At 43.8% G+C, this 26,276-nt stretch overlaps 1 protein-coding gene across 1 annotated transcript in view; it reads left to right on the top strand.

The window, feature by feature from the left end:
- LOC311136713 (nipped-B-like protein B) overlaps nucleotides 1-25,434 on the top strand; it is a 65,889-nt gene extending 40,455 nt beyond the window's left edge. Inside the window, exons 14-47 of the mRNA XM_084170961.1 lie at nucleotides 713-784; nucleotides 879-968; nucleotides 1,173-1,273; nucleotides 1,357-1,443; nucleotides 1,740-1,971; nucleotides 2,280-2,431; nucleotides 2,541-2,621; nucleotides 2,878-2,978; nucleotides 12,690-12,819; nucleotides 12,927-13,009; nucleotides 13,154-13,286; nucleotides 13,426-13,569; nucleotides 13,691-13,777; nucleotides 14,475-14,698; nucleotides 14,828-14,930; nucleotides 15,101-15,199; nucleotides 15,309-15,455; nucleotides 16,178-16,312; nucleotides 16,427-16,525; nucleotides 16,664-16,717; nucleotides 17,019-17,127; nucleotides 17,291-17,427; nucleotides 17,709-17,849; nucleotides 17,968-18,216; nucleotides 18,343-18,433; nucleotides 18,599-18,772; nucleotides 19,050-19,240; nucleotides 21,670-21,777; nucleotides 21,916-22,116; nucleotides 22,247-22,393; nucleotides 22,641-22,999; nucleotides 23,546-23,720; nucleotides 23,963-24,178; nucleotides 24,327-25,434. Of these exons, the coding sequence (XP_084027087.1) occupies nucleotides 713-784; nucleotides 879-968; nucleotides 1,173-1,273; nucleotides 1,357-1,443; nucleotides 1,740-1,971; nucleotides 2,280-2,431; nucleotides 2,541-2,621; nucleotides 2,878-2,978; nucleotides 12,690-12,819; nucleotides 12,927-13,009; nucleotides 13,154-13,286; nucleotides 13,426-13,569; nucleotides 13,691-13,777; nucleotides 14,475-14,698; nucleotides 14,828-14,930; nucleotides 15,101-15,199; nucleotides 15,309-15,455; nucleotides 16,178-16,312; nucleotides 16,427-16,525; nucleotides 16,664-16,717; nucleotides 17,019-17,127; nucleotides 17,291-17,427; nucleotides 17,709-17,849; nucleotides 17,968-18,216; nucleotides 18,343-18,433; nucleotides 18,599-18,772; nucleotides 19,050-19,240; nucleotides 21,670-21,777; nucleotides 21,916-22,116; nucleotides 22,247-22,393; nucleotides 22,641-22,999; nucleotides 23,546-23,720; nucleotides 23,963-24,178; nucleotides 24,327-24,689 (5,015 nt within the window). The 3' untranslated portion in view covers nucleotides 24,690-25,434. The remainder of the gene's footprint in view (nucleotides 1-712; nucleotides 785-878; nucleotides 969-1,172; nucleotides 1,274-1,356; nucleotides 1,444-1,739; nucleotides 1,972-2,279; nucleotides 2,432-2,540; nucleotides 2,622-2,877; nucleotides 2,979-12,689; nucleotides 12,820-12,926; nucleotides 13,010-13,153; nucleotides 13,287-13,425; nucleotides 13,570-13,690; nucleotides 13,778-14,474; nucleotides 14,699-14,827; nucleotides 14,931-15,100; nucleotides 15,200-15,308; nucleotides 15,456-16,177; nucleotides 16,313-16,426; nucleotides 16,526-16,663; nucleotides 16,718-17,018; nucleotides 17,128-17,290; nucleotides 17,428-17,708; nucleotides 17,850-17,967; nucleotides 18,217-18,342; nucleotides 18,434-18,598; nucleotides 18,773-19,049; nucleotides 19,241-21,669; nucleotides 21,778-21,915; nucleotides 22,117-22,246; nucleotides 22,394-22,640; nucleotides 23,000-23,545; nucleotides 23,721-23,962; nucleotides 24,179-24,326) is intronic.
- The last annotated feature ends 842 nt before the right edge of the window (nucleotides 25,435-26,276 follow it).

Raw genomic sequence — 26,276 nt, 5'->3', positions numbered from 1 at the left:
TATACTTGTCATCAAGTTTTTTTGTTGATAAAAAGAAACGACATAGAGCACAGGCAAAATCCTAGAGGAAAACCTGGTTCAGTCTGCTTTCCAACAGACACTGGGAGACAAATGTACCTTTCAGCAGGACAATAACCTAAAACACAAGGCCAAATATACACTGGAGTTGCTTAGCACGACGACATTGAATGTTCCTGAGTGGCCTAGTTACAGTTTTGACTTAAATCGACTTCAGAATCTATGGCAAGACTTGAAAATGGCTGTCTAGCAATTATCAACAACCAATTTGACAGAGCTGGAAGAATTCTGAAGAGAATAATGTGCAAATATTGTACAATCCAGGTGTGCAAATCTCTTAGAGACTTACCCAGATAGACTCACAGCTATAATCGCTTCCAAAGGTGATTCTAACATGTATTTACTCACTTATTCTATACATTTGCAAAAAAAACAAAAACATTTTCATTGAGGTATTTGGTTAGAAAAATAAATCATATTTAATCATTTTTGATTTCAGGCTGTAACACAGCAAAATGTGGACTAACTCAAGGGGTATGAATACTTTCTGAAGGCCCTTATAGAGCATAAACCAGCATGGCATACCTGTGCATTAGATACAGGGTAAAATGCTGAGGATGAGTAGTAGTAATATTTCACTAGATAAGTGTTGCTGTCCAATGTCATTGTCCTAACATGTATCTATCCTGTCCAGTTGCCAGAAAGATGAAGAAGAAGGAGAAACAGAAGAAGAGAAAGGCGTACGAGCCCAAGCTGACAGCAGAAGGTAATTTCACTCTAAATTCAGTAATGTCTTTGTTGTATGTCTTTGGTCCCATAAGTGCAGGTTACTCACTTTCTCCATGTTGTTTACTCAACAGAACTGATGGACTCCTCCACATTCAAGAGGTTCTCAGCCAGTGTGGACAACATTCTGGAGAGCTTGGAGGACATTGACTTCAATGCCATGGGTATGCATTATTCATACTTTACAGCTTTTTTTCAATTTTCTTCGGAGGTTTGAGTCACTGTTTAAATTACATTTCTACCAAGAATGGGAAAGATAACATTGTGATTGTTGGAATTATTTTCAAATGTAATAGTAAATAGTAATGCTCAGTTATAAATGACGGTGACCGAACTGCCAACTCTAACTCCACAACTCTCGTCAACAGATGACGATGAGATCCCACAGGAGCTTCTGCTGGGGAAACACCAGCTGAGTGAACTGGCCAGCGAATCTGCTAAGATCAAGGCCATGGGCATCACCTTCAGGGTAAGGAAGGGGAACACTGGATGCAGGATGATGTCAATCTTTTTGGCATTCTGTTATATTTTTCTCATCTGTCTCATCCATAGCTTTCATCTGGTAAGTTGGTGAAGGTCCTGAACATCCTGGAGAAAAACATTCAGGATGGGTCCAAACTCTCCACACTGATGAACCATGTAAGTTGCCCCCTCATATGGTTTCCCAGACCCAGATTAATAATAATAATAATAAATAATAATACGCCATTTAGCAGACACTTTTATCCAAAGCGACTTACAGTCATGCGTGCATACATTTTTTTTTTGTGTATGGGTGGTCCCGGGGATCGAACCCACTACCTTGGCGTTACAAGCGCCGTGCTCTACCAGCTGAGCTACAGAGGACCACCCATACATGCCACCCAACATGCCTAAAAAGCATGTTCCATGGAGAAATTCCACTTGTCTGAATGTCTTCTCTCTCTGTCGAACAGGACGCAGACGCGGAAGACGAGGAACGACTGTGGCGTGACCTCATCATGGAGCGCGTGACCAAGTCAGCTGACGCCTGTCTGACGGCCCTCAACATCATGACGTCGGCCCGCATGCCCAAGGCGGTGTACATCGAGGACGTGATTGAGAGGGTTCTACAGTACACCAAGTTTCACCTGCAAAACACCCTCTACCCTCAGTATGACCCTGTCTACAGAGTTGACCCTCACGGAGGTCAGCACCCTAACCCCACCTTACTATCAAAAGCAATTGGAACAAACCAATAACAAAATGTGGTGAGAACTGGCCACATAAATGTCCAGTCCCAGTCTTCATACACTCTGTCAAACTTTGAGTGTGCTTTGTTCAAGACCAGAGCACCCAGAACATTTGAAAGACGGTGTGTACATACAAGACAGTGTGGTCCACTCGGAACTACCTGGGCCACTGTTATGCATATCCCTGTCATGACTGACTGAGGAAATGGTCTCTGCTCTCCTGTTTTACTCATCGTCTCTCCTCTCCTCCCCTCTCTCACCCAGGTGGCTTGCTGAGCTCCAGGGCTAAGAGAGCTAAAAGCTCCACACACAAGCAGAGGGTGATCATCATGCTCTACAACAAGGTGTGTGACATTGTCAGCAACATCTCTGAGCTCCTGGAGATACAGCTGTTGACTGACACCACCATCCTGCAGGTGAGACTCTGCCCCTAATGCTATCCCTGGGGGTCATGACCTCTCATGACCTTTGATTTCTGACCCCTGCTTGCTTACCTTATAACTAATCTCTCTCTCCTTCCCTCAGGTTTCCTCCATGGGCATCACTCCATTCTTTGTGGAGAGTGTCAGTGAGCTACAGCTGTGTGCCATCAAACTAGTGACTGCGGTAAGAATCCAAACCAGGGTTTCCATGGAGTTCTGCCTTTGTTCTAGAATTTATTCCCTTTTATTGTGCATCCATTACATACATCCCTTGTATAGCAGTGCCAGGGTTGCTCATGATGTGGTGCCTCAAACGTGGGTTCCCATGGAGTTCTGGATTTGTTCTAGAATACACTATATTCCCTTTCATTGTGTATGTATTATGTATTGCAATGTCAGGGTAACTGTAATGATGAGCCTTTCCTCCTGGTCTCCCTCAGGTGTTCTCTCGCTATGAAAAACACAGGCAGCTCATCCTGGAAGAGATCTTCACCTCTCTGGCCAGACTACCCACCAGCAAACGCAGCCTCAGGAACTTCAGGTAACTGCACCTACAGAGAACATGCGCCACGAGAGACCATATAAGTTCTCAAGGAGAATTTCAGAAATGCTAATAATGTTATGAAGTTCATATTTTCAAACCATTTTCTTATTATTTTCAGAATGTTTACCAAGTTTCAGGTTTTAATGTCACCTGCACAAGTAAAATGCCTTTCTTGCTAGCTGTAAATCCAACAATGCCGTAATCAATGTCGATGTAGTACTGAATATACGGGCGAGTGGCACAGCGGTCTAAGGCACTGCATGAGGCGTCACTACAGACCCGGGTTCAATCCCAGGCTGTGTCACAACCGGCCGTGACCGGGAGTCCCATAGGGCGGCGCACAATTGGCCCAGGTTAGGGGAGGGTTTGGCCGGGGGGGCTTTACTTGACTCATTGCGCTCTAGCAACTCCTTGTGGCAGGACGGGTGCCTGCAGGCTGACTTCGGTCGTCAGTTGAACAGTGTTTCCTCCGACACATTGGTGCAGCTGGCTTCCGGGTTAAGCGGGCGGGTGTCAAGAAGCGCGGTTTGGCGGGTCATTTTTCGGAGGACGAATGATTCAATCTTCGCCTCTCCCGAGCCTGTTGGGGAGTTGCAGCAATGAGACAAGATTGTAATTGGATCGCAATTGGATATCACGAAATTGGGGAGAAAAAAGGGGATAAAAAACCAACAACAAAACAAATAGAAATAAGAAGAACACAAAGTAAATAAGCTTTATACAGGGTCAGTTCCAATACCATACAATGTGCAGGGATACTGGAGTTATAGTTAGATATGTACAGTGCATCATTCGAAAAGTATTCAGACCCCTTGACTTTTTCCACATTTTGTTACGTTGCAGCCTTATTCTAAAATTGATTACATCGTTTTTTCCCATTATCAATCTACACACAATAACCCGTAATGACAAAGCAAAAACAGGTTTTAACTCTGGAACCTTATATAGACAAGTGTGTGCCTTTCCAAATCATGTCCAGTCAATTTAATTTACCACAGGTGGACTCCAATCAAGTTGTAGAACATCTCAAGGATGATCAAATGAAACACGATTCACCTGAGCTCAATTTTGAGTCTCATAGCAAAGGGTCTGAATACTTATGTAAATGTCATATTTCATTTTTTATACTTTTTTTTATAAATTTGCAACAATTTCTAAAAACCAGTTTTTGCTTTGTCATTATGTGGTATTGTGTGTAGGTTTATGAGGAAAATGTTTTAATTAATCCCTTTTAGAATAAGGCTGTAACGTAACAAAATGTGTAAAGTAAAGGGGTCTGAATACTTTCCGAATGCACTGTATAGGGATAAGGTGACTATGCATCAGCATACAGTGGCTTGCGAAAGTATTCACCCCCCTTGGCATTTTTCCTATTTTGTTGCCTTACAACCTGGAATTAAAATTGATTTTTTTGGGGGTTTGTATCATTTGATTTACACAACCTGCCTACCACTTTGAAGATGCAAAATATTTTTTGGGGGTGAAACAAACAAGAAGTAAGACAAAAAACAGAACTTGAGTGTGCATAACCATTCACCCCCCCAAAGTCAATACCTTGTAGAGCCACATTTTGCAGCAATTACAGCTGCAAGTCTCTTGGGGTATGTCTCTATAAGCTTGGCACATCTAGCCACTGGGAGTTTTGCCCATTCTTCAAGGCAAAACTGCTCCAGCTCCTTCAAGTTGGATGGGTTCCGCTGGTGTACAGCAATCTTTAAGTCATATCACAGATTCTCAATTGGATTGAGGTCTGGGCTTTGACTAGGCCATTCCAAGACATTTAAATGTTTCCCCTTAAACCACTTGAGTGTTACTTTAGCAGTATGCTTAGGGTCATTGTCCTGCTGGAAGGTGAACCTCCGTCCCAGTCTCAAATCTCTGGAATACTGAAACAGGTTTCTCTCAAGAATTTCCCTGTATTTAGCGCCATCCATCATTCCTTCAATTCTGACCAGTTTCCCGGTCCCTGCCGATGAAAAACATGGGGATGGTGTTCTCGGGGTGATGAGAGGTGTTGGGTTTGCGCCAGACATAGCGTTTTCCTTGATGTCCAAAAAGCTCAATTTTAGTCTCATCTGACCAGAGTACCTTCTTAAAAAAGGTTGTGGGGGGTCTCCTACATGGCTTTTGGCGAACACCAAACGTGTTTGCTTATTTTTTTCTTGAAGCAATGGCTTTTTTCTGGCCACTCTTCCGTAAAGCCCAGCTCTGTGGAGTGTACGGCTTAAAGTGGTCCTATGGACAGATACTCCAATCTCCACTGTGGAGTTTTGCAGCTCCTTTAGGGTTATCTTTGGTCTCTTTGTTGCCTCTGATTAATGCCCTCCTTGCCTGGTCTGTGAGTTTTGGTGGGGGCCCTCTCTTGACAGGTTTGTTGTGGTGCTATATTCTTTCAATTTTTTAATAATGGATTTAATAGTGCTCCGTGGGATGTTCAAAGTTTCAGATATTTTTTTATAACCCAACCCTGATCTGTACTTCTCCACAACTTGGTCCCTGACCTGTTTGGAGAGCTCCTTGGTCTTCATGGTGCCGCTTGCTTGGTGGTGCCCAATTCTTAGTGGTGTATTTTGTGTATGTCCATTACATGAAATCCCCCCAAAAATCTATTTAAATTACAGGTTGTAATGCAACAAAATAGGAAAAACGCCAAGGGGAATGAATACTTTTGCAAGGCACTTTTGTACAGTGCCTTCAGAAAGCATTCATACCCCTCGACTTATTCCACATTTTGTGGTGTTGCATCCTTAATTTAAAATGGATTTTAAAAAATAGTGAAAATGTTTTTACATAAATATTCACACCCCTGAGTCAATACTTTGTAGAAGCACCTTTGGCAGTGATTACATCTGTAAGTCTTTCTGGTTAAGTCTCTAAGCGCTTTCCACACCTGGTTTGTGCAACATTTGCCCATTATTCTTTTCAAAATTCTAGACAACCATTTTCAGATCTTGCCATAGATTTTCAAGTAGATTTAAGTCAAAACTGTAACTCGGCCTCTGTAACATTCACTGTCTTCTTGGTAAGCTTCTTCAGTGTAGATTTGACCTTGTGTTTTAGGTTATTTTCCTGCTGAAAGGTGACTTCATCTCCCAGTGTCTTGTGGAAAGCAGACTGAACCAGGTTTTCCTCTAGGGTTTTGCCTGTGCTTAGCTCCATTCTTTTTCATTTCCCCCCCTGAAAAACTCCCCAGTCCTTAACGATTACAAGCATACCCATAACATGATGCAGCCACCACTATGCTTGAAAATACGGAGAGTGGTTCTCAGTAATGTGTTGTATTGGATTGGCCCCAAACTTAACACTTTGTATTCAGGACAAAAAGTTAATTGCTTTGCCAAATGTTTTGCAGTATTACTTTAGTGCCTTGTTGCTAACGGGATGCATGTTTGGGAATATTTATATTCTGTAAAGGGACCTTACAGATAATTGTATGTGTGGGGTACAGAGATGAGGTTCCTTCTTTTTACTCTGTCAATTAGGTTAGAATTGTGGAGTAGCTACAATGTTGTTAATCCATCCTGAGTTTTCTCCTATCACAGCCATTAAACTCTGTAACTGTTTTAAAGTCACCATTGGCCTCATGGTGAAATCCCTGAGCGGTTTCCTTCCTCTCCGGCAACTGAGTTAGGAAGGACGCTTGTATCTTTGTAGTGACTGGGTGTATTGATACACCATCCAAAGTGTAATTATTAACTTCCATGCCTCCCTGGTCTTTGTGGTTGAATCTGTTTGAAATGCACTGCTCGACTGAGGGACCTTACAGATAATTGTATGTGTGGGGTACAGAGATGAGGTAGTCATACAAAATTCATGTTAAACACTATTATTGCACATTTTTACTCCTTAACTTATCTAGGCTTGCCGTAAAAAAGGGTTTAAATACTTATTGACTCAAGACATTTCCGCTTTGACATTATGGGGTATTGTGTGTAGGCCCGTGACAAAAAAAATCCACATTTAATCCATTTTATATTCAGGATGTAATACACAATTTTGGGAAAAAGTCAAGGGGTGTGAATACTTTATGAAGGCACTGTATGATAAACAGTAGCAGCAGTGTATATGATGATTGTATGTGAGTGTGTGTGTAGTCAGTATAAATGTGTGTGCATGTTATGTGTGTGTGAGCAAATAAAGTGAGTGTGTGTGTTGGAGTGTCAAGAGTGCGTGAATGTGTAGAGTCCTGTGAGTGTGCATAGAGACAGTGCAAATATAAAATACAAGGGTCAACTCAGATAGTCCATGTAGCCATTTTGTTAGCTATTTAGCAGTCTTATGGCTTAGCGATAGACGCTGTTCAGGATACTGTCGGTGTCAGACTTGATGCACTGTTACCGCTTGCTGTGTGAAAGCAGAGAGAACAGTCTGGCTTGGGTGGCTGGAGTCTTAAACGATTTTCCGGGCCTTCCTTTCACACCGCCTGATATAGAGGTCCTGGATGTCAGGGAGCTCGGCCTCAGTGATGTACTGGGCTGTCCGCACCACCCTCTGTAGCGCCATGCGATCGAGGGCGGTGTTGTTGTCATACCAAGCAGTTAAGCAGCCAGTCAAGATGCTCTCAATGGTGCAGCTGTATAACTTTTTGAGGATTTGAGGGCCAATGCCAAACCTTTTCAGCCTCCTGAGGGGGAAGAGGCGCTGTCATGCCTTCTTCACGACTGTGGACCATTTTGAAGTCGTTAGTGATTTGGACGCTGAGGAATTTGAAGCTCTCGACCCGCTCCACTGCAGCCCCATCGATGTGGATGGGGGAGTCGTCGTCCCCCCCCCCCCCCCCCCTCCCCTTTCCTGTAGTCCACGATCAGCTCATTGGTCTTACTGACGTTGAGGGAGAGGTTGTTGTCCCGACACCACACTGCCAGGGGTCCTCATGTATAAACCATGCGTACGTACAAAATATACCCCAAAACATGCATGCGCCAGTTTTCGCGCAAATGTTGGCATTTATAAAACTTGATGTGAGAATGTGCTCGCCTTCCCGCAAACTTTAGACCATAATAATAAATAATAATATGCCATTTAGCAGACGCTTTTATCCAAAGCGACTTACAGTCATGGGTGCATACATTTTTGTGTATGGGTGGTCCCGGGGATCGAACCCACTACCCTGGCGTTACAAGCGCCGTGCTCTACCAGCTGAGCTACAGAGGACCACAGTTTCTTGTTTTTGAAGTATTGCATTGCAAGCAGCCTAGTATTTTGTGCAAATGGGGGATAAGATGGGCACGTTTGTTCATAACAAATAACAGGTTAATAACAAGATGCAATCATTTGCCGTTAGTGAGAAGAGAAAACATCAATTTCGTTTATCTTTGCATTCTAAAATAATTAGAAATAGGCATCTATTTCTTAGACTATATTATTTATTTCATTTCCATGATCATTGCAGAATAGATTCCTCACATTTTCTGTGATGATTTCATACTCACAAGGTAGTCTATAGGCCTACAACAAGTTAGGATACCATTCTCCCCGTCTCTCATTTAATTGGACCCACTTCACAGTAGTATATAAACTCAGCATAAAAAGAAACGTCCCTTTTTTTTCTTTCAAAGATAATTCGTAAAAATCCAAATAACTTCACAGATCTTCATTGTAAAGGGTTTAAACACTGTTTCCCATGCATGTTCAATTAACCATAAACAATTAATGAACATGCACCTGTGGAACGGTCGTTAAGACATTAACAGTTTACAGACGGTAGGCAATTAAGGTCACAGTTATGAAAACTTAGGACACGAAAGAGGCCTTTCTACTGACTCTGAAAAACAACAAAAGAAAGATGCCCAGGGTCCCTGCTCATCTGCGTGAACGTCCCTTAGGCATGCGGCAAGGAGACATGAGGACTGCAAATGTGGCCAGGGCAATAAATTGCAATGTCCGTGCTGTGAGACGCCTAAGACAGCGCTACAGGGAGACAGGACGGACAGCTGATCGTCCTCGCAGTGGCAGACCACGTGTAACAACACCTGCACAGGATCGGTACATCCGAACATCACACCTGCGGGACAGGTACAGGATGGCAACAACAACTGCCCGAGTTACACCAGGAATGCACAATCTCTCCATCAGGGCTCAGACTGTCCGCAATAGGCTGAGAGAGGCTGGAATGAGGGCTTGTAGGCCTGTTGTAAGGCAAGTCCTCACCAGACATCACCGGCAACAACGTCGCCTATGGGCACAAACCAACCGTCGCTGGGCCAGACAGGACTGGCAAAAAGTGATCTTTACTGACGAGTCGCGGTTTTGTCTCACCAGGGGTGATGGTCGGATTCGCGTTTATCATCGATGAATGAGCGTTACACCGAGGCCTGTACTCTGGAGCGGGATCGATTTGGAGGTGGAGGGTCCGTCATGGTCTGGGGGCGGTGTGTCACAGCATCATCGGACTGAGCTTGTTGTCATTGCAGACAATCTCAACGCTGTGCATTACAGGGAAGACATCCTCCTCCCTCATGTGGTACCCTTCCTGCAGGCTCATCCTGACATGACCCTCCAGCATGACAATGCCACCAGCCATACTGCTCATTCTGTGCGTGATTTCCTGCAAGACAGGAATGTCAGTGTTCTGCTATGGCCAGCGAAGAGCCCGGATCTCAATCCCATTGAGCACGTCTGGGACCTGTTGGATCGGAGGGTAAGGGCTAGGGCCATTCCCCCCAGAAATGTCTGGGAACTTGCAGGTGCCTTGGTGGAAGAGTGGGGTAACATCTCACAGCAAGAACTGGCAAATCTGGTGCAGTCCATGAGGAGGAGATGCACTGCAGTACTTAATGCAGCTGGTGGCCGCACCAGATACTGACTGTTACTTTTGATTTTGACCCCCCCTTTGTTCAGGGACACATTATTCAATTTCTGTTAGTCACATGTCTGTGGAACTTGTTCAGTTTATGTCTCAGTTGTTGAATCTTGTTATGTTCATACAAATATTTACACATGTTAAGTTTGCTGAAAATAAAAGCAGTTGACAGTGAGAGGACGTTTCTTTTTTTGCTGAGTTTAGATAAGCTATTTCAAGTATTTTGCTCTATGCCATCCGATCCGGAGCGCATTTTATTAACGGTAGAACAGATGATTGCAGGCTACTCCTGTACGTCTGAATACTGTGATTTCTAATTTCTAGAGTAGACAGTATTTCATTTGTAAACCTAATACATATTGTCATAACCTTTGCAGATTAAATTCTTCACATTTTCTGGCCATGTTGGGGCCATAGCCTACAACAAATTATTATGCACATCTCATTTAATTGGGCCTATTTTATAGGCTATTATTTCAAGTATTTTGCTCTATGAGTAAGATATGGAGCTTGGTTTATAACATAAAGTAGAATTTAACAGGTATTTTGCATTGAAGTGTGTATGGCTACCACTGTACAGTGGGGAAAAAAAGTATTTAGTCAGCCACCAATTGTGCAAGTTCTCCCACTTAAAAAGATGAGAGAGGCCTGTAATTTTCATCATAGGTACACGTCAACTATGACAGACAAATTGAGAAAAGAAAATCCAGAAAATCCCATTGTAGGATTTTTAATGAATTTATTTGCAAATTATGGTGGAAAATAAGTATTTGGTCACCTACAAACAAGCAAGATTTCTGGCTCTCACAGACCTGTAACTTCTTCTTTAAGAGGCTCCTCTGTCCTCCACTCGTTACCTGTATTAATGGCACCTGTTTGAACTTGTTATCAGTATAAAAGACACCTGTCCACAACCTCAAACAGTCACACTCCAAATTTCACAATGGCCAAGACCAAAGAGCTGTCAAAGGACACCAGAAACTAAATTGTAGACCTGCACCAGGCTGGGAAGACTGAATCTGCAATAGGTAAGCAGCTTGGTTTGAAGAAATCAACTGTGGGAGCAATTATTAGGAAATGGAAGACATACAAGACCACTGATAATCTCCCTCGATCTGGGGCTCCACGCAAGATCTCACCCCGTGGGGTCAAAATGATCACAAGAACGGTGAGCAAAAATCCCAGAACCACACGGGGGGACCTAGTGAATGACCTGCAGAGAGCTGGGACCAAAGTAACAAAGCCAACCATCAGTAACACACTACGCCGCCAGGGACTCAAATCCTGCAATGCGAGACGTGTCCCCCTGCTTAAGCCAGTACATGTCCAGGCCCGTCTGAAGTGCATTTGGATGATCCAGAAGAGGATTGGGAGAATGTCATATGGTCAGATGAAACCAAAATATAACTTTTTGGTAAAAACTCAACTCGTCATGTTTGGAGGACAAAGAATGCTGAGTTGCATCCAAAGAACACCATACCTACTGTGAAGCATGGGGTTGGAAACATCATGCTTTGGGGCTGTTTTTCTGCAAAGGGACCAGGACGACTGATCCGTGTAAAGGAAAGAATGAATGGGGCCATGTATCGTGAGATTTTGAGTGAAACCCTCCTTCCATCAGCAAGGGCATTGAAGATGAAACGTGGCTGGGTCTTTCAGCATGACAATGATCCCAAACACACCGCCCGGGCAACGAAGGAGTGGCTTCGTAAGATGCATTTCAAGGTCCTGGAGTGGCCTAGCCAGTCTCCAGATCTCAACCCCATAGAAAATCTTTGGAGGGAGTTGAAAGTCTGTGTTGCCCAGCGACAGCCCCAAAACATCACTGCTCTAGAGGAGATCTGCATGGAGGAATGGGCCAAAATACCAGCAACGGTGTGTGAAAACCTTGTGAAGACTTACAGAAAACGTTTGACCTGTGTCATTGCCAACAAACAGTATATAACAAAGTATTGAGAAACTTTTGTTATTGACCAAATACTTATTTTCCACCATCATATGCCAATAAATTCATAAAAAATCCTACAATGTGATTTTCTGGAAAAAAAAATCTCATTTTGTCTGTCATAGTTGACGTGTACCTATGATGAAAATTACAGGCCTCTCTCATCTTTTTAAGTGGGAGAACTTGCACAATTGGTGGCTGACTAAATACTTTTTTTCCCCACTGTAAGTAGACAATGTTGCAGATTTTGCAGGCAGTACAGCATATAGGTTTGAGAAAAAGTCAATGCAAAACCTTAGGCCCAAAGAAATTATCAAACGATCTGTTTACAGGTCCACAGCAATTTGCAATAGTTTTTGTCTTTCAGAAACATTTTGTCTGTCAGTTAGCCTAGGCCTACAGCAAATGTCACTGCAAAAGTTTAACATTCTGCCATCAAACCTCCAAAGACATTTGATTAGGTTCGCCATTGCTATTTCCTTTAGAAACTGCCTTGGCCTAATTCCAATACTTCCAAAGTATACAGCAAATAGGGGCGTTAATGTCACCGTAAAAGGTGAATGATGGGTGTTTTTCAGGTGGAGTTATAATGCTCGTTCACGCACGCACAGTTTCAGGACGGGTCTGATTTATAACGGGAAACATGCGTATGTATATCGTGAGCCAATTTTTTTAATCTCTATTTTTGTACGTACGCAGTGTTTTCAGAAATGGTGCACGCAGATATTTAGTGTTACATTTACGCAACAGTTATAAATGAGGCCCCAGGTCACTGACCTCCCTGTAGGCTGTCTCATCGTCCCCGGTGATCAGGCCTACCACTATCATGTCGTCAGCAAACTTGATGATGGTGTTGGAGTCATGCGTGGGTAAACGGAGTACAGGAGGAGGGGGGGGGGAGCGCAATTGAGATTTGAAATGAATTGTCTGTATGTGTCTTTATCTATGTGTGCGTCCCTAGGCTGAACAGCAGTGATAAGGATGGGGAGCCCATGTACATCCAGATGGTCACAGCTCTGGTGCTTCAGCTTATCCAGTGTGTGGTGCACCTCCCCAACAACAGGGACAGCCACGAGGAGTACGATAAGAAGGTATGTTAGGGATGGCCATGCTGACTGGGCTAGGAATCATCTGATGGACATCTTGGCCAAAGAGTTCAGGACTTTTTTTTATTCACAATTGCTCGTGCTTTTCCCAGGTGGACCAAGATGTCCTGATCACCAACTCTTATGAGACGGCCATGCGAGCAGCTCAGAACTTCCTGTCCGTCTTCCTAAAGAAGTAAGATGATCTCTCTAAACAGCCTTTCATTCTTCTCACAATCAAACTAGATTAGAACTGTTATTAGAAAATGGTGTAAAATATCTGTTTATGAAACTGTAAGCTCTTTGACCAAACCTCTGTGTTCCTCTGTCTGTGTTTCAGGTGTGGCAGTAAGCAGGGAGAGGAGGACTACCGCCCTCTGTTTGAAAACTTTGTCCAGGACCTGCTGTCTACGGTGAACAAACCAGAGTGGCCAGCTGCTGAGCTTCTCCTCAGTCTGCTGGGTCGTCTACTGGTGAGTCCATCCATCATAGCTAAATCAATCAGTTATTGGCCAGCTGTTGAGCTATTGATAAAAGCACATGGGACTTATTTGCTGTTTTGGAAAGAAAAATCAGCCTGAATGACACTCTTCACCCTATCCTCTGTTCCAGGTGCATCAGTTTAGCAATAAGCAGACAGAGATGGCTCTGAGGGTGGCATCGCTAGACTACCTGGGGACCGTCGCTGCCCGCCTGCGCAAAGATGCCGTCACCAGCAAGATGGACCAGCGCTCCATCGACCGCATCCTCAGAGAGGTAGCTAGGCGTTTAGTCTGACCATAACAATGCTCAACCACATCCTCAAAGTCAACTGTCATTCAAGATATACCCAGCAAAATGCTAACACAATGTTGTTGCTGTTTTGTCATCAACCCAGACTCAAGGCAATGATGAGACCCAGCAGCTGCAGAAGGCCCTGTTGGACTACATGGATGAGAACGCAGAGACGGATCCGTCTCTAGTTGTGAGTGTATTTACTGCACATACCGTAGTTATAGCTACCCATTATTCAGTGGTGTAAAGTACTTAGCCAAGTAAAAATACTTTAAAGTACAACTTTTTTGGGGTATCTGTACTTTACTTTACTATTTATATTTTTGACTACTTTTACTTTACTACATTCCTAAAGAAAATAGTGTACTTTTTACTCCATACATTTTCTCTGACACCCAAAAGTACTCGTTACATTTTGAATGCTTAGCAGGACAGGAAAATGCCCATTCACACACTTATCAAGAGATCTCTGGTCATCCCTACTGCCTCTGATCTGGCAGACTCACTAAACAGGCATGCTTTGTTTGTAAATGATGTAAATGAGTGTTGGAACGTGCCCCTGGCTATCCGTACATTTTAAAAACAAGAAAATGGTGCCGTCTGGTTTGCTTAATATAAGGAATTAGAAATTATTTATACTTTTACTTTTGATACCTAAATATATTTTAGCAACTTAATTTACATGTGATACTTAACTATATTTAAAACCAAATACTTCTAGACTATTACTCAAGTAATATTTTATTGGGTGACTTTTACTTGAGTCATTTTCTATTAAGGTATCTTTACTTTTACTCAAGTATGACAATTGAGTACTTTTTCCACCACTGCTATTATTCACATATCAGGTTTGAGATGTAACTGTTGATTTCTGCTGCTGCCTTCAGTTTGCCAGGAAGTTCTACATCGCTCAGTGGTTCAGGGACACTTTGACAGAGATGGAGAAGGCCATGAAGTCTCAGAACCAGCGAGGGGATGAGGACTCTTCTGAAGGCCAGCACCACGCCAAGGACATCGAGACCACCGGAGAGATCATGCAGAGAGCCGAGGCACGCAAGAAGTACCTCCGCAACATCATCAAGACCGCGCCCTCGCAGTTCAGCACACTGAGGTAGGACTCAACCCTCACTGTCCCACTGTCAGTACACATCACAGTACTGTCATGTGCTTCAACCTCAATGTTTGCCTGTGTCTATTTTTTTTAAAAAATGCATTATTCTCTTCCTCTCTTCCCCCACAGGATGAACTCTGACACTGTGGACTATGACGACTCCTGCCTGATTGTCAGATATTTGGCCTCTATGAGGCCGTTCGCGCAGAGCTTCGATATTTATTTAACACAGGTAAAAGCATGCAAGAGTGATTTGGTTAAGTTCCTTCATGTGTGTATTGTGAACCAGTGTGGTTAATTTGGTGCTCTGTGTGAATGGCTTGTAAATAATGGGTCCTTGTTCTCTCTCTCTCTCTCTCTCTCTTTATCTCTCTCTCTCTCTCTCTCTCTCCTCTTCAACAGATCTTGAGAGTGCTGGGGGAGAGTGCCATAGCTGTCAGAACTAAAGCCATGAAGTGTTTGTCTGAGGTGGTGGCTGTAGACCCCAGTATTCTGGCCAGGGTGAGTCTGCTCTACCCAACATTAAACCTGATCCACCTAAATATACTCAGAGCCTGTTTGTCTGTGCATAAGTGTCTCCTCAGTCCTCATCCTCTCCTCCTCTCATCAGTTGGACATGCAGCGCGGGGTCCATGGTCGTCTGATGGACAACTCCACCAGTGTACGCGAGGCTGCTGTGGAGCTGCTGGGACGCTTTGTGCTGAGCAGACCCCAGCTCACAGAGCAGTACTACGACATGCTGATTGAGAGGATACTGGTAACGAACACACACCATAATACACACCATAATACACACCTCAACAAGCAGGCTAACGCACATCTTTATACACAGACAGAGACACAGCGGGACACTCACCCTAAACACAGCTGTGAAGTGTCAGATAGGATAACATGCCTCAGAGCCCTTTCTGTGGGCTGTAGGAGAATGAGAAGGCATCAGCTCACACAGAGCAGTGAGTAATGGAACTGGGCCCATGTCGCTGGTCACCTAGCTGAGGGTTCATTCCAAGTGTAAAAGTTCACTTAAGGTAATATCCTTTTTTCCACACTGCCACCTATGGCTCTGCTGGAGAACTGCAGGCTCCTCAAATGAAAAACGAAGTCCAGATGAGCGGCTATCATTTCGGCTCTACTCAACAAGAGTTACTCCGATTATCATTTTGTTAATATGACATGATATATTTAATGTTTAACTTATTTTGGATAATATATATTATGATCGCTTGTAATATAATTTTGAAAATGCAGGGGTAAGTAACCCTGGAGTAACAATGTGTAAATATGGTGGAAGTTGCATCTGGGTCCTGTGTGGCTCAGTTGATAGAGCATGGTGCTGACAACGCCATGGTTGTGGTTTGGATTCCCACGGGGGATCAGTACGAAAAAGTACAAAATTGTATACACTCAAGTCGCTATGGATAAGAGCGTCTGCTAAATGACTAAAATGTAAATGTATTCATTCTGCCCCTCTTTTTCCAGGACACGGGTATCAGTGTGAGGAAGAGGGTGATTAAGATTCTTAGAGACATCTGTCTGGAGCAACCCACCTTCAACAAGATCACTGAGATGTGTGTCAAGATGATCCGCAGGGTCAATGACGAGGAGGGCATCAAGGTCTGCATCTGTAAATGTCTGTGTTTCATGTGTGAATGGATATGTCACAGGGCTGCATAAAGTTACCTGTCTTTGTGTGCATATTTCAAAATGTTGCACCACGTTCTTCTTCAGAAACTTGTGAATGAGACCTTCCAGAAACTCTGGTTCACCCCTACACCCAATAACGATAAAGACGCCATGACCCGTAAAATCCTCAACATCACAGACGTGGTGAGTTCCAGGGCTCAAAGCTGAGCACAGAACTACCAAACAGACAAATACCTTTCCAATATACATCTCGGTCTGTGTCACTGTATTTGAGGCGTGACTGTTCAACATGTCTTGACCTGATGACATCATCTTTCTTAGGTGTCCGCATGCAAAGATACAGGCTATGACTGGTTTGAGCAGCTGCTTCAAAACGTGAGTATTTTGAATTGTGTCTTTGTATTTCATGGTAATAGTTGACCTGGAGTTTTGTTCCTAACTTTTTTTTTTTGCATTGGCTCAGTTTCATTGATTGTCACATTTAGGCCTATTTATGGTTAATGAGAGTATCAAGCACAGGAAGTAATAGTGTTTACTTCAGGTTGTCCTTGAGACGTCTGTACTGTGACTTATTTGTCAGTTTTCTCTAATGAGAGCTGTTGCAAATGAGTTCAAGACAGACCTGTTATGTTGTGTGCCTCATCTCACAACCTCCCCGTACTCTATCTCTGTTCAGCTGCTGAAGACCGAGGAAGATGCCGCATATAAGCCAGCCAGAAAGGCCTGCGTTCAGCTGGTGGACAATCTAGTGGAACACATCCTCAAATATGAAGAGTCTCTCACTGGTATGGAGCTCACAGCTATCTTTGGTGTACTTGATTTCAAATTGCCATTTATACTGACACATTAATGTACTGTTGATTAGGATATGATAAACTCTCATGGACTGTGAGAAAGAAAGTCCAGTTGAGTCTGAAGGAATGATCTGTGTTTCTGTTGGTGTTTCAGACATTGAGAACAAGGGGGTGAACTCCAACCGTCTGGTGTCCTGCATCACCACCCTCTTTCTGTTCAGTAAAATCCGATCCCAGCTAATGGTCAAACATGCCATGACCATCCAGCCTTATCTCACCACCAAGTGCAACGTAAGGACACGGCAAACTTTCTCTCCTCAATTTGTAGATATGTACTGTAGTTATTGTGATGTTTTTTTATAAAAGAAGGAATTGAATATTGAGCCAGGTGTAAGAAAGTTCAAGGGACAAAAAGTGTCCACTTGATTTTACATAGAATTCTAGGGCCATCTAGTGGTTGATCATTGTCGGTACAAGTTGTATACAACAACGTGACCAACGGGGTCAAACTGTGTCTCACAACATAGAAATCTCTCTGGCTGTATCAATATGGATTTCTCTTGTGTTTCCAGACCCAGAGTGACTTCATGGTGATCTGTAACGTGGCCAAGATCCTGGAGCTGGTGATACCTCTGATGGAGCACCCCTCTGAGACCTTCCTCACCACCATAGAGGAAGACCTGATGAAGCTCATCATCAAATACGGCATGACAGTAAGTCTCTAGTAAAGGCTACAGCGTGTACCCAGGTTCAATACTAAAATAACCGCGAAGGAACAAATAAAAGGAGTTAAAATGCTGTTTTTAGTTATTCTGTAATCTTGTTTCTCAGGTTGTGCAACACTGTGTGAGCTGTCTTGGAGCTGTGGTGAACAGGGTCACTCGCAACTACAAGTTTGTTTGGGCTTGTTTCAACCGTTACTATGGTGCCCTGACCAAGCTGAAGACCCAGCACTCTGAGGACTCCAACAACCCTGTTCTGGCTGCTAACAAACCGGCCTTGCTGCGCTCGCTGTTCACTGTGGGGGCACTCTGTCGCCACTTTGACTTTGACGAGGAGGAATTCAAGGGCCCCACAAAGGTCGGTCCAGGAAGACTCATTTTTCTTAACATTGTTGTGACCAACTTTTTTTAATTTTTATATACAATACTTTTATGAAAGACAGGAATAAGAACTTGATGTTGCTTTTCCCTTTGTGTGTTGTAGGTTGTGATAAAGGACAAAGTGATGGAGCTTCTGCTGTACTTCACTAAGCATGAAGATGAGGAAGTCCAGACCAAGGCCATCATTGGTCTAGGTAAAGTTCAGCTCACCCTACCACAGACCATGTGTTGCTCTAACAATGACCCTTCTGTATTGCAGCACCTTTCAAACTTCTGTTATCCACCACCAATGGCTTGTTTCCCTGGTCCCTCAGTGCTTGTGCTGATATTCCTCTTTCTTCCTATTCTCTGTTCTCCAGGCTTCCAGTTCATCCAATACCCAGGGCTGATGTTCATGCAGGATGTGATGAGTCTGTACAACGGCATCCTGTCGGACAGGAAGAGCTCTGTCAACCTGAAGATCCAGGTGCTGAAGAACCTGCAGACATACCTGCAGGAGGAAGACTCGCGCATGCAGGAGGCCGACCAACATTGTGAGTCTCGCCTCTGTGTCCATTCAATATAATATATATGCTATTTACTTATCCAAAGTGACTTACAAAATGGAGTGCATACATTTTTGTATTGGTGGCCCTAGCTCATTTATTCATATCAATACAGGTAGAAAATAACTCCACACAAGCACAGCAATATCTTCAAGTTGATAGAATGGGGCTAAGGATATTGGGTGTGTTAGTTAGGGCATGCCTCCATGATGTTGTTGTCTAGTGGTTAGTTTCCTAAATGGCTCTTGTCTTTGTGCGTCTGCAGGGAAGAAGCTGTCGAAGCAGGAGGACCTGAAGGAGATGGGGGACATCTCATCAGGTATGAGCAGCTCCATCATGCAGCTGTACCTGAAGCAGGTGCTGGAGGCCTTCTTCCATACACAGTCCAACGTACGACACTTTGCCCTCAACGTCATCGCCCTGACGCTCAACCAGGGCCTCATCCATCCTGTACAGGTATGCTTCCACCTCAGACACTTAGACAGTACACACCACTGGGCTACTCTTCTCAGACAAGGCATGCATAAACTCTGGTCAGGTAAAGAATTAGAAAAGGCTCTGGCCTAGGGGTGGTGTAGTGGTCTAGGCCGCTGCCTCCGATGCACATCACCAGGCGGTAAATTAGTTAATAGACCAATAAGAAAGCGTTCTAAATCTCTCTGCCAATAACAGCTAGTTTTAACTGTCCACTCAGACCACTCCCAGACAGTCCTAGCTAAATTCTTGCTTGAAAAATAGCTTCTTTGTTAAGATTTTTATTTTTTGACCATTTGAATTGAAAACAATCACAGTAGGGTACTAAATTGTTACCCCAGAAATGATTTGATATTGAGATAAAAACGGTTGCATTGGACCTTTTAATAGGTGTAACTACACATAATGCTGTGCACAGGGTTTTTACTTAATTTGGCACTGGAATAAATACAGTGGAGGAAAAAAGTATTTAGTCAGCCACCAATTGTGCAAGTTCTCCCACTTAAAAAGATGAGAGAGGCCTGTAATTTTCATCATAGGTACACATCAACTATGACAGACAAAATGAGAAAAAAAAATCCAGAAAATCACATTGTAGGATTTTTAATGAATTTATTTGCAAATTATGGTGGAAAATAAGTATTTGGTCAATAACAAAAGTTTCTCAATACTTTGTTATATACCCTTTGTTGACAATGACACAGGTCAAACGTTTTCTGTAAGTCTTCACAAGGTTTTCACACACTGTTGCTGGTATTGTGATGCAGTGGTCTAAGGCACTGCATCGCAGTGCTAACTGTGCCACTAGAGATCCTGGTTCGAATCCAGGCTCTGTCGCAGCCGGCCGCGACCGGGAGACTCACAATTGGCCCAGCGTCGTCCAGGGTAGGGGAGGGAATGGCCGGCAGGGATGTAGCTCAGTTGATAGAGCATGGCGTTTGCAACGCCAGGGTTGTGGGTTCGATTCCCACGGGGGGCCAGTATAAAAAAATATGTATTCACTAACTGTAAGTCGCTCTGGATAAGAGCGTCTGCTAAATGACTAAAATGTCAAATGTAATTTTGGCCCATCCTCCATGCAGATCTCCTAGAGCAGTGATGTTTTGGGGCTGTCGCTGGGCAACACAGACTTTCAACTCCCTCCAAAGATTTTCTATGGGGTTGAGATCTGGAGACTGGCTAGGCCACTCCAGGACCTTGAAATGCTTCTTACAAAGCCTCTCCTTCGTTGCCCGGGTGGTGTGTTTGGGATCATTGTCATGCTGAAAGACCCAGCCACGTTTCATCTTCAATGCCCTTGCTGATGGAAGGAGGTTTTCACTCTAAATCTCGATACATTCATTTTCCTTTACACGGATCAGTCGTCCTGGTCCCTTTGCAGAAAAACAGCCCCAAAGCATGATGTTTCCACCCCCATGCTTCACAGTAGGTATGGTGTTCTTTGGATGCAACTCAGCATTCTTTGTCCTCCAAACACGACGAGTTGAGTTTTTTGGTATTTTGATTTCATCTGACCATATGACATTCTCCCAATCCTCTTCTGGATCATCCAAATGCACTCTAGCAAACTTCAGACGGGCCTGGACATGTACTGGCTTAAGCAGGGGGACACGTCTGGCACTGCAGGATTTGAGTCCCTGGCGGCGTAGTGTGTTACTGATGGTAGGCTTTGTTACTTTGGTCCCAGCTCTCTGCAGGTCATTCACTAGGTCCCCCCGTGTGGTTCTGGGATTTTTGCTCACCGTTCTTGTGATCATTTTGACCCCACGGGGTGAGATCTTGCGTGGAGCCCCAGATCGAGGGAGATTATCAGTGGTCTTGTATGTCTTCCATTTCATAATAATTGCTCCCACAGTTGATTTCTTCAAACCAAGCTGCTTACCTATTGCAGATTCAGTCTTCCCAGCCTGGTGCAGGACTACAATTTTGTTTCTGGTGTCCTTTGACAGCTCTTTGGTCTTGGCCATAGTGGAGTTTGGAGTGTGACTGTTTGAGGTTGTGGACAGGTGTCTTTTATACTGATAACAAGTTCAAACAGGTGCCATTAATACAGGTAACGAGTGGAGGACAGGGAAGGGTTACAGGTCTGTGAGAGCCAGAAATCTTGCTTGTTTGTAGGTGACCAAATACTTATTTTCCACCATAATTTGCAAATAAATTCATAAAAAATCCTACAATGTGATTTTCTGGAGAAAAAAAATCTCAATTTGTCTGTCATAGTTGACGTGTACCTATGATGAAAATTACAGGCCTCTCATCTTTTAAGTGGGAGAACTTGCACAATTGGTGGCTGACTAAATACTTTTTTCCCCCACTGTAAGTGTTATTATTATGGGTTAAGTACCAGTATACAACCACATGTTTCCACAGCTTTGTAATCCCTCTTGACCCAACCTCCTGTTTTGTTTCAGTGTGTGCCCTACCTGATTGCCATGGGAACGGACCCAGAGCCCACCATGAGGAACAAGGCTGACCAGCAGCTGGTGGAGATTGATAAGAAATACAGCGGCTTCATCCATGTGAGTGTTTCTGTCTGTAGGCTGGTCTTATGGTAGGAAGAGTAGTCTGGCCTCTCAACAGGCTGGTAATGTGATCATCTATTGTACAGTATGTTATCAATGTATTTAACGTGTTTGGTTGTGTGTGTGTGTGTCCAGATGAAGGCCGTGGCGGGGATGAAGATGTCCTACCAGGTGCAGCAGGCTATCTGGTCAGCTAAAGGTACGGTGATCCGGGGTTACCGGCAGGACGAGACCACCTCCGCCCTCTGTGCCCACCTCTTCTCCATGGTCCGATCCAACCGGCAGCACCGACGAGCCTTCATCATCTCACTGCTCAACCTGTTTGATGACAGCTCGGTGAGTCCCTCCTTCCCCCTAGACACGCACTGAGAATAATCAGTATTATAGCAGTAAACATTAATATACAATCCTTATTTTTATAGACAAAATGAACCGTTTGGTTGTAATTGTGACTTTCCCCCTGCAGAAGATGGAGGTCAACATGCTCCTGTACATGGCAGACAACCTAGCCTGTTTCCCCTACCAGATCCAGGAAGAGCCTCTCTTTATCATGCACCACATTGACATCACCCTGTCTGTGTCCGGCAGCAACCTGCTGCAGTCCTTCAAGGAGGTAGGTGATACACACGTCACTATGTAGTGTCTGTCAACGTCACTATGTAGTGTCTGTCAGCAGCCTTGCCATAGTACTTCAAAGATCACACGTATCCACAAGTGCTCAGGCTCGTGAAAACACTACCTATAATGTGACTTTTATAGACTTTTACAAGCTGTTGTGGGTTTTATATCCTATAACAATCCCCAACAATAGTAATTCACAACCTAACAAAGGCTGACTCACTCCTCTGTTCTCTCTGCAGTCTCTTCTCAAAGAGCCAAGGCGGCGGGAGAAGAAGCCGAAAGAGAGGAAGTACCAGTCAGAGGAGGAGAACTCGTCGTCGTCATCGGAGGAGGAACGTCACCGTCCCAGCAGCAGCTCCAACAGTAGTGACGAGGACGACGAGGTGGTCCACAGGCCCAAGAAGGCCAAACACCGGGCCCATGCCCCCGTGGAGTCAGACTCTGACTCTAACCTGGAGATGGAGGACTTGGACAAGGTGATGCAGCGTCTGCCTGACAACCCCATCCCCCTGTTGGACTTTGCCAACGCCTCACAGGGAATACTACTACTGCTGGTTCTAAAGCAGCATCTCAAGAACCTCTACGGCTTCTCGGACAGGTACGTCAGTGCCAGGAGGAACACAACCACATAACATCTCACCTTACCGCCTCACTTGACATGAAAGACAGAGCTAGGAAGATCACAATATACTGATATGTCTTGTTTTTTTATGTTGCCATGACAATTTCTCAGTTAAAGTTGCACTATGCAGAAATCGCTCCGCCATTTCCTGGTTGCTAAAACTCTAATAGTTCGCCTAATTTCAGTTTGTGACAAAATAAGCTAGTATAGTGTAGAGAATCATTGTACCATCCAAAGCGCTGTGAAATATATTTTCCATAACAAAAAATATTGTTGTTTCAGCTGTTTGAAGCTGGTGTAAAAAACTGAAAGTAAAAGATGCAAAAACAAAACTTAAGAACGGGAAGCATAGAAATAGTGCACATAGAACAGATCTACCGCTTCTTTACTTGCTTTCAATTAGAATGATAGATCTATAACTGACATTTCTATGTTAATTTGGTCAGGTCGCACAAAAAGTTACATATTGACACTTTAATGAAGAAATAACCTAAACTCAACTTCTTCCTCCACCCACTGTAGTAAAATCCAAAAGTACTCTCCGACGGAATCGGCCAAGGTGTACGAGAAGGCAGTGAACAGGAAGGGTCACGTGCACTTCAGCCCTCACCAAACACTGGACTTCCTGACCTCTGACCTGGCCAACGTAGAACTCACCTACGACATCAAGAGGAGGATCGTCAAACAGTACCTAGATGTAAGAGCTCACTCTCACTCTGACCACATTTCCTTTTTTCTGAAAGTCTTGAGACGTTTAGTTTTGGGTCCTATAATGGAGTTCAGGAAAATTGGGATTGGAATTTCCAATTTACTTCCTGAATTTAAACGGAATTGAACCAGATGGAGTTCCTTTTTGTACTTTGTAAAAAGGTGTATGCAGAAAGGTGAACTAGCATTGTCTGAGCACAGCAGACTGGTTAACATTCTGGTCTCTCTCAGTTCAAGTTACTGATGGAGCATTTGGACCCTGATGAAGAGGATGAGGAAGGTGAGGCGTCGGCCAGCGCCAACGCCAGAAACAAAGCCATCACTTCATTGCTGGGAGGGCCCAGCCACCAGGACCACAAGAACCACCACCAGGACCAGAAGAACCACCACCAGGCTCCTATAGAGACGGACGACGACGAGAGTGACGGAGATGAGAAAACCCCAGTGGTGAGCCCTGAGCAGCCTATTATTGCACTGTCATACAGCTGTTATTGTCCCTGTTAATGATGTCTTAGAAGACTGATGACTGCCATGTTGGCTACATAAACCTATGGACTCTCTATGTGAGTTGTAACACTGCTGTTTCTCTCCCCAGTCATCACGACGGTCCAGGAAGCACGGCGACTCTGCAGAGGCATCAGGTCACATGAACGAGACGTTGGCTGCCAGGGATGTCATCGCCCTCTGCTGCCCCAAGTACAAGGACCGGCCGCAGATTGCCCGCGTCATCCAGAAGACCAACACGGGCTACAGAGTGCAATGGATGGCTGGCTCCTACTCTGGAGTCTGGGGCGAGGCTAAGAAACGGGACGGACGCAAAACGGTGCCTTGGGTGGACACTATCAAGGAGTCTGACATTATTTACAAGAAAATCGCCTTGACGAGTGCACACAAGCTGACGAACAGAGTGGTGCAGACTTTACGGTCACTGTACTCAGCGAAGGAGGGAACTTCCTAATCGACTATACGGTTATTCTCAGACAGACAAACTCTTTGCAGCCAAACTCTACTATGGGGATACAACGTTTTTCTAATACAGAAAATACAAATATACTACAGACATGCAAAACATAAATGTAAGCACGAGATAGCAGAGAGAGAGGAGAGCAGGTATTGTGAACTTTTGGTCTGTGATGAACATTTTAATCTGGATCCAGGATATGTTTAAGTTAAACAGAAAAAACACCAGAAGGAAATGTTTGGATAACATTGCGTGGAAGCTCCTTCGCTGTTGTGCAGCAACTCGGTTGTTTGATTTTCCCACTGTATCAAAGTTTAACACACAAAAAAAACGACAATGTTTATCTCTGACAAAAATTCTGTTTAAAAAAAATAAACAAAGTGAATGTTGGAAATTAGTCTGTTAATGTTCTAAATAAAGTGTTCTTGGAGTTTAACCTAGCACCGGTTGGATTTCTTTAGCTTAGCTCAGTTTCCAGGGAAGCTACTTTTAAAACCTTTACCTTTTCTTTTATGTTTTATTCCCTTTATTTGTTTACCCATGCTGTACAATGGAGTCTCTTGGATATAATTTATTCTGTTGAAAGCGAAGCGTGCAGTATCTGTGGCCTACATGCAGGGGAGTTTTTTGTAAATGTAGAATTTGATGTATTAGGTCAAAGGTCACCCGAGAGAGAAAAGGGATCCCCAGCACTTCTGGCGGAGCAAATATTGCAATAAATATTTTTTACTTCTCTTTGTTACTTGTCTCGTTTGCAATTGACTTTATTTTATTTTTTAATGGGGATGGTGCGCCACCATGCAGTATCTCTTGTCAACTTGTAATTTGTTTGTAATTTTTGTTTTATTTTTAGCTGTAAGACGTGGAAGGTCAAGGATGATGGTAAAGGCCACAGTATTTTGAATCCCTAGTAGTAGAATTGCAATATGGTCCATTTTGTCTTAGGTTGAATGTGGTAGTTTAGGAATCCACCATGTTTGATTATCTAGGTGCCTGCAACTCAGAAAAATCTAAAATCCATGACTCATCAACTCCGTTTCAGAGAGGGCCTTGCAAAATGCAGGGGTGAATCCCTCTGGTATCTTGTTTCTGTATGCCACTGCCAGTTTCTGTCATGAACTGGATTGAGTAAGGTAAAACCAGGTACTGTATGAACTTGATGGAGGAAATACACAAGGAAAAAAAAAAATCCCAAAAATTGACATATGTGGTTCTAGCCCCACGGTGCCATAAATAAATGGGTTTATGGTGCATCTGTCGGATGCTAAAGACCAATATGGCTAGCTGCCATTTTGGTTTCAGGTTTAAACAAGGTCCTCGGACTAACTCAGTACCAGGAAATGAGAGGCGTTCTGACATTTGACACACGAGCTGCACCAGAGATACTGTATATAATGACAAGATGGTCTCCCCTTTAACAATCGCAGTTGTCACAAAGGCGGGAAGGCAGGCGGTCTGCTTATTTGTCTGCTTATTGCTGTATTCCCACGTGGACAGATTTTGACGGGAGTGGACCCTCTTGCCACAGAACAATGAGCCAGATGTTTCACCGGAAGTATAAATCAGAAGCATCTGGTTGGCATT

Source organism: Coregonus lavaretus (assembly GCF_964263955.1).
Source record: "Coregonus lavaretus genome assembly, chromosome: 10".
NCBI classification, from domain to species: domain Eukaryota; kingdom Metazoa; phylum Chordata; class Actinopteri; order Salmoniformes; family Salmonidae; genus Coregonus; species Coregonus lavaretus.
Note: the sequence above shows the minus strand (reverse complement) of the source record. Positions and strands in the feature narration are given on the sequence as shown.